Source organism: Lycium ferocissimum, chromosome 8, assembly GCF_029784015.1.
Source record: "Lycium ferocissimum isolate CSIRO_LF1 chromosome 8, AGI_CSIRO_Lferr_CH_V1, whole genome shotgun sequence".
NCBI classification, from domain to species: domain Eukaryota; kingdom Viridiplantae; phylum Streptophyta; class Magnoliopsida; order Solanales; family Solanaceae; genus Lycium; species Lycium ferocissimum.
The window spans coordinates 30942432-30950770 of NC_081349.1; the positions used below are offsets into that span (position 1 = coordinate 30942432).

The 8339-nt window shown below is 33.1% G+C and overlaps 1 protein-coding gene across 1 annotated transcript; it reads right to left on the reverse strand.

Annotated features, from left to right (window-relative positions):
• Positions 1-69: 69 nt before the first annotated feature.
• LOC132067975 (2-oxoisovalerate dehydrogenase subunit alpha 2, mitochondrial-like) lies at positions 70-5653 on the reverse strand. The gene is made up of 8 exons (XM_059461413.1): positions 5286-5653; positions 2972-3094; positions 2694-2876; positions 2205-2362; positions 1908-2119; positions 1675-1814; positions 1022-1207; positions 70-407 (listed from the first exon to the last, which is right to left on the reverse strand). Exons 1-8 carry the CDS (start codon positions 5505-5507, stop codon positions 240-242), a joined length of 1392 nt encoding a protein of 463 aa, XP_059317396.1. The 5' UTR covers positions 5508-5653; the 3' UTR covers positions 70-239.
• Between the last annotated feature and the right edge of the window lie 2686 nt (positions 5654-8339).

Sequence of the window (8339 nt, forward strand, 5' to 3'; positions counted from 1 at the left end):
TTCCTCAAATTTTCCAGTTTCACTTTCCAAGCATATCAAGTACTGTCTTAATTGCAACACTGGCTGATGTGGTTTCTCTTGATAGAAATCATTTTTATTATGAAAATGTCGAACAAATACAACTTTGCTAATTACAATTTACTCCATTAATATCGATCTAATCAATGATATTTTGCATTTTCATAGAATAACTTAGCACTAAAAATGAAGAAAAAAAAATATTAGACAAGCAGTTTCGACTAGAGAGGAACATCAGTAGGATAATCCTGCGGATGTTTTCTGATTGTTTCACGAATAAATATTTCCTGTTCCTGGAGGTTGGTTGGAGGAACATCATATACATCTGTAAATACATCCTTAATAGGGGGCTTCTCAGCCTTTTCTGCAACTTGAATCGCTTGCAATACCTGTAGACACAATATATAAAAGCGAGTTTAGAAAACCAACTAATCGATCTCTTTTCTGCAACCCAACAACAACTACTGTACCTCAATCCCAAATAAGTTGGGGTCAGTCATATGAAATTCTTACTGTCCATTTGCTCCGTTTAAACCTGTCTCAATCTAATATTATAGGCAATTTACCTAGGGATCTCCCAAAACTTGACATGTTTTATTTAGTGCAGACCTAAACTTTGCCTATTGCTAGTTATCCCTGAACTTGACATCTATAGCCTTATAGGTAGAATGCCTCGGGACTCCCGTAAACTTGACACATTTTATTTAGTGCACACCTAAAACTTTGCCTAGTCCTAATTACCCCTCAACTTGACATTTTGACAGCTTCGACTCCCCTAAATGCTGAAGTGGCAAAGAGCGGGATAAGTGCGTGAGATTGAAAAAAACCGAAAGCTCAGGTTTTAAGTGGGTATTTCAACCGTTAATTGCCACGTAGTTATAAGTTTTTTAGTAGCATAGATCAATGATCTCTCAAGAAAACTTTTGTCAGATTTCTGTTCTAGAAAGCAATTTAGACAACAATGAATTAGTCTTAGAAGTTTCTTTGTGTGAGCAGAATTTACCTGCTTCCTGACATTACTGCGAAGTTCGGATTCAACCTGAGAGTTCAACCAGCCTTCTCTTTCAATCCATTTCCTAAATCTACTTACAGGGTCTCTTGCTGTTCTCCACCATTCGATTTCTTTAGCTGGACGATATTTGGTTGAGTCATCTGAGGTTGAATGATGTCCCGCTCTATAAGTAAGAGCCTGTTGAACATAAAGAAGCACTTAACAACACTTCCTATACAAGCAAAACAAAAAAGACAGGTGATTCTGATATCTACTAATAACCTGTTTGACCAAGCTTTTAAAATCAACTTATTTAGAAAAGTGCTTCAAAAAAAGTATTTTTGGTGAGAAACAGTTTGTATTTGACTAATCAATTTGAAAAACACTTTTGAGTAGCAATTAGTGTTTGGTCAAGCTTTTAAAAGGTGTTTCTAAGTGCTATTTCAGAAAAATGTTTTGGAGGAGAATCTACTTTTTTCAGCTTCTCAAAAACAACTTTTGCTTCTACTCAAACGCACTCTTTTTCCTTCTAAAAGCTTGGCCAAACACCTAACTTTGGAAAAAAAGCACTTTTAGCCCCCAAAAAAGAAGCATTTTGACTGAAAAAAGCTTGGGCAAACAGGCTATAAGCCTCAACCACAAACTAGTTATTATGTGGAACTTACCTCAACTAGAACAGGTTTATGTTCATTAACAGCCATTTTTCGTGCCTCATGGACAGCGGTGAAAACAGCAAGAGCATCGTTACCATCCACACGGATACTACGAACGCCATAGCCCTGTCCTTTGGTAACGACACCATCACCTATGTAACCATAAATAGAACATAGTCCTTGTTAGTAGAAAACTACATATTACAGTAGCAGCAAATAATTGAGCAGCTAAGAGAGGAACCTACTTCGAAACTGGTCACTAACAGGCGTACTTATTGCAAAACCATTGTTCCGGCAGAAAAAGATAACCGGTGCATCTAACACCGCGGCAAAGTTCAGAGCAGCATGGAAATCTCCCGTACTAGAGCCTCCATCTCCAAAATATACAATTGTACATGCATTTTTTGCGTCCATCTTCAGAGCATAGGCAGCACCAACACCATGTGGAAGCTGAGTACTGAAGCAAAATATCATACAGATCTTAGTAAAGACGTTTGAAAATCTCAAAATAGAGTATAAGTACAAAAGCGTGAGTATCTTACGCTACTGTTGATGCAACTGTAATATAATTGTGCTTATTAGATCCATAATGGATAGGCATCTGCCTGCCTTTTCCATAATCACTTTTGTTTCCAAACAACTGATTGGCAAATTCTTGGATGGTAAACCCTCTCCATAATAGAACTCCGGGCTCCCTATACTGCAAAGACAAAAACGAATAAGCTTTGACATTACTAGGCAAATCATTGGCCAAGTGAAAATCTGATCAAGATTTCAGTTAAAAATGTGCTTTTATCTCTTGATTATCCCAAAATTGAGGTAACAAAAGCTATTTAGCACATAAAGTCGATAAAATTCAAATCTCAAATAGCATCAGTGTGGCATTCTTCTGAGAAGATTTGACAAATAAAGATTTCCAAAATGCACCTGGTGAATGAAAGTGCATATATTTCCTAACCAACTTTTTACATCTGTAGTTCTATAAAATGTGACTTTTGCAGATTAGATGCAAGTTTAAGTGCACGACTAACCTGTGGAAAGATGAAATCGTCCGTATTAAGTGCAGCAGCTGATGCAATGTTGATAGCTTCTTCTCCAAGTGTGGTAACATAGAAAGATATTCTTCCTTGTCTTTGTGCTTCATAAAAGATTGTATCCATTGTTTGAAGTGTGACCATATCAGTATACATTTTCAATGCAACTTCCTTGTCAATCTGACCAAGATGAATGCCCAATGATAAGATATAAACATTCCTCTATTTGAATCTTGATGCAAAGTTTAAGCTGCTTAAATATCTCTTTGGATTACCTGTACGAAATTGCTAGACAGTGGGTAACCATCATCATCAAGGACCCGGTAACAGTGTACTCTCTCCTCTCTTGTTTCAGGAATAAAGTTCAAATGTGAGGTGAATTTGAGGAAATTGAGGACCTAACATCAGAGGAAATATGAGGACCTAAGCGCAAGGGGGTTCATTGCATTCCCTTTCAAGGAACTTCTTCATTTGTTGTGAAAATCACATTACCGGAAGTAGAATATATTATGAAGAAAAACGTATATTATGGAAAAAATGCACCTTTAGTAAAAACTAAAACTTAACCATCCAACTTACGTTTTCAATTGGGGGGGAGCTAGGGTTCATCTGAATTCCATCATTTTTTGTTTTCCTTTTATTATTATTTTTCTTTCTCTTTCTTCTTCTTTCTCCCACTATATATACACCAGCTGTCAAAATTATTTTTTGCCCAAAAAAAAATTCATCACCATCATCTTTAACCCACACCCACCACCACCACCATCATCTCCCCACCAAATTTCATCAAATTCCTTAAAAGAAAAAAAAATCACCACCACCATCTTTAACCCAATCCACAACCACTACCATTTCGAGCAAACCCATTTCTTCTATGTGCTTTATTTTTACTTATTTCTTTTTATATTTTTTGAAAGAAAATCAAAATACCCCATGACCACCACCATTTCTAGCAAAATTCATTATTAGCAAACTCATTTTCTTCCATAACTTTATTTTTGAAAGAAAATTAAAATACCCACATCCGCAACCACCACCATTTCTAGCAAACCCATTTCTTCCACCACCATTATTAGCAAACTATATTCTTCCATAACTTTATTTTTAAAAGAAACTTAATCAAAATCAAAAAACAAAATAACTGGAAAAGATCATCTTTGGGAAGAAAAATAGCTGGGGCGGGGCCCTTCCTGTATAATGTTTATTTTTATTTTTTAAGTATAACTTTTATTTTATTTTTTAATTTATAATAATATATATAGTCAACACCTTAATTATTAATACGTCGGCAGAAAATAATTGACTCATATACATGTTGTTATATATATAGATTTAATTGCTCCAGATTTGGAGAACTCCAATTTTCATTTAAAAGGCGAGTGCATATCACACACTTGTGCCAACTAAGCCTCTAATACGCCACATAGTCTCAGTCAATGGTCAGAGGCGTTTAAAATAGTGGGTTTAAACAACTATAGATGTCCACTAGAAAACCCGTGGAGTATGGGGGCGGAATGTCAATACGGGACAAGTAGAGGTATCAATTAGGCCATACGGCCTAGTTTAAAAGACAAATTGTTTAGGAATGAAATGAAATGGACCTAGATGGAGCAGATTGGGTAAAGATAATTATTTTATCTGTGAGACTGTGACATAAACCTGAAAAGTAAATGAGAAATTAGCTGAATGTGAAGGGACACACTTATGATATATTTTCTGAAAATGGGTACTTTATCATTCAGACAGAGACGTGTAACCAAGCACGTTTTTTCCATTTTCTTGAGGTTAGTACAATAGTTATCCAGAAAACTCTTTTCAGATGAAAAAGTATTCCAAAACAGTCAGATTTTCTTTTCAAGATAAGCCAACACAGCTAGCACCTTACCAAACCTTATACTGTTACTATTAGTAGTAAAAATAAAAGATTGTGTGTTAACTTGAACCTATCCAGCAGCCACAATTTTAAGCCACATATACTCCCACTCTCGCACGACACGTCGACACCCACATTACAAAAGATAAGAACAAGAAGAGATACCAAATAAGGTAGCATCAAACTGATCCCAAACAGTAATTAAGCAAATAAAAAGTGTGTTTTCTCTGTGATTGTCACACAATCAGTCCAACAACATACCAAGTGAAATCCCACACAATAGAGTGTACGCGGACGGCAGCTACCATTAAAAATGGTCGAGGTAGAGAGGTTGTTTCGATATATTATGTATATAACAAAATATATGAAGAATTGTCATACAATCAGTGGCGGGTGAAGCAAAAGTTTTTTAGTTAAGGGATTGCTGAGAGTTAATTTTAAAAAAAAAAAAGACCCATACACATTAAATTATTATTTTATAAATATACAGCGTAATTTGCTGAAGAAGGATGTTCAATTGCCCACCTTTTAGTGTATGTAGCTACACCAATGAATTTAACATGGTAATAGAGCAGATACAGGTCCTGACTTTGAGTCTAACCATCACTTATTAACAATAAGTGTCAGTCAAACATTTTTTGTTTATTTGATTGTTAAAGCTGAAAGAAAGAAACTATAAGCAAGTAAGATATGTACATTAGGAAAAAAAGAAAAACCTGGGAATCATTATCAATGGTCTGCATGGGATTCAATTCTGTTTGAGCTTTGGTTGATTCAAAACGGTAAGAGACTAAATGGGGATGAATTAAACCAAGAATTCCAAATGGGGTTCTCAAATTTGGTGATGTAAGTGTATGATGATGATAAACAGAACGTAAAATTCCAATCTTGGGTTTCAAACTGATCAATTTTCTTGATTTTGATAAGAACAGAGCCATTGTTTCTCTGTTTCTTTTTTTTTTTTTTTTTTTGTGTGTGTGTGTGTGTGTGTGTGTGTGTGTGTTTGTATAAAAAGAGAAGTTTTAATGTACTATTGGAAGAAACGAAAATGTCAATAGAGAGGTTTTAGCGTAAGGGAAGCAAAGAGCTTCATTGTCGGAGATTTGGATTTATTTAAAAGGATATGATCTTCCATATTCCATATTATAAGATGACAAGATTGTTATGGGCTCCATTACACTTTGCACCCTTCAAGTTTCAAAAATAGTACACCTCACCTCCTAACTAAATCTAATGATCATTTATCCCCGTTTCAAATTGACCTCTGGATGAGTAAGATGGATTTCAAGATTTATGAATCCACATTTTAAGGAGGTTTACTTGTAAATATACTTTGAGTTGATTTGACTGTGTAACCGGTATAAGAACTTAAATTCAAAGCAAAAACGTTCTCAAAGCTATGAAAAGAAATAACCAAACCGGTCCCCTTAAGTTTGTTAATTTGACTAAACTAGGTTCTTACATTAACTTGGAAACAATATTTGAGTTCTTATTTCCTGTGAATAGTAGCTCAAAAGATTGACGAGTAGTGTATACAAGAGAAACATAGAGTATTTTGTAATTTTGATTGCATCAATTCGATTATTGTATTGATAAGATAAGGCATATAAGACAAGATGTTGGACGGCATCCGTTAATCATACTATGATATGAAAAAGCGAAGTACCTCAATATTACTTAATGAAGGATATTTTTTCATTGCTGAGTTAGCCCAAGTGACCAAACACATTGTTAATCTTCTCTTGGACTATCCTATGCTTTTGCTTATTAATGGATTTAAGGTCTCTGTATTGAAATGAACTCTTCAACAATATCATGAATGGGTTATATATATGTTGAAGTAATCTGAGAGGAGTTAATCAATGAAACTATTACTGCAAGAGGGATAAAAGCATCGTAATTCCTTTGTTTAGGGATCAAAATTAAATTCAAACGGAATTATGGTAGTGTTACTAAAATAATCTTCATGGATAAGAAGTAGATCGTGGCAATTACTTGTTTTCTGCATTCTGCCCCTCACTTTTGCTACAAAAGTACACTTTCGTCCCATTATCCTACATATTTGTAGTCAAAGGTCAGAAAGACACATTCTTTTTTTGATTTCGTTTTCTTTTTTGGCAACTACAACTGCTAGATCTGCGGCAGGCATGTGCTATAATTTCATAAGAGTTCAATAATATGTAGAGAGGCAAATTTAAGTTGTATATATGAATAATATACGGGGTTTTTTCCATCATCAATATAATATAATATGTTGCTGCACGTTAGTTAAATACTACGAGTACTAGTAATATTTTTACTAGGTAACCAATACAATAAATGATAAACTTTCAATTTGAAAAGATGATGATTAAACGGTAGAATGGATAAAAGAATGCATTTGATTTTAATACTCGTGCATATGACAGGACACTAAGATTACTGATTACACAAAGTATGATTTGAGTTAATCTCGAATAGGAATTGATGATTAGATCCTTGGATGAATAAACAGATAATTAATTATATTATTTAATAATTATAGTCAGAAGGAATTCAGATGTCCATGTGAAGAAATTTTTGCCAAGACTATAGTTTTGTCCCATCCATGGCCAATTTTAAAATTCACAAAATCTGAAGTCAAAAGTCAGAAATGAAGTTCATTGACTATTTTTCTTCTTCTTTCGGGACAGAAATGACGAAAATATTGTTCAATGCCGTCAAGAATATATTTTAATTCCACCAATATTTATATTATTTAGATGCGTTCATTTCTTTTTGGTTTGATCATTTGGAATCAAGAATTTACTGGTCCGAATTATTTAAATTCGCGTCGTAAAGGACTGACTAAGGGAAAACCTACATACTATAGATTCATTAAAATCGTTTATTATAACACCGTACATGATATTTTGGGTAGAATTCACAAATAATTACTTTTCGATTCTTGTATTGAAAAATAATCGTTATTCTACAGTTTCTACAAGTGAAACTTCACTATATTATCATGTAACTCACTGTACAATGTGATTATTTCTTAAAGACGACAAACAGTGACTAATTGAAGCTATTTCTTCACAGTTTTCTCATGTCTCTTTCTTACCCTCTTAGTTCAACAGCCCAAAAAAGTACACTAATACATTGCTAATGGTCAAATATAACATAGTGGTGGCAACTTAACAGTAAACTTATCATTTCCGCATTGACTAAGCTTTACTTTTGTTATTATATCTTTGAATTTGAATTATAATATCCAAACTTTTATATTTACACTATATATAAGCATGGGTTATATAGTCGTCCGGGTTAAAAAAAATAAATTAAAAAAAAAAGAGTGGATCCATGTTAAAAAAATTAAAAATATATTAAAAAAAGTCCTCCAAACTCATGTAAAAAAAAGGGTGGATCTCATATTAAAAAAACCAATATCAAAAAAAAAAAAAAAAAAAAGTGGACCCATATTTTAAAAAAAGGCAATTCAAAAAAAAAAAAAAAAAGCTGTGCACCATATTAAAAAATCAAACAATATTAAAAAAAAAAAACACCAACCAATATTAAAAAAAAAAAAAAAAGCAAATAAAAAAAAGCCTGCATATTAACCCACCATCTCCTTTCTTTTTTTATATTACTCGAGATCTAATATAAAAAAAGTGGATCCCGTATTAAAAAATAAATATATTAAAATATTTATATTTTCATTTTTATTCATATTAATAAAAAAAAGAAATGTAAAAAAAAAATAATATTTGTATGAAGATCAAATAATAAATAAGTTAATATAATTAAATTCT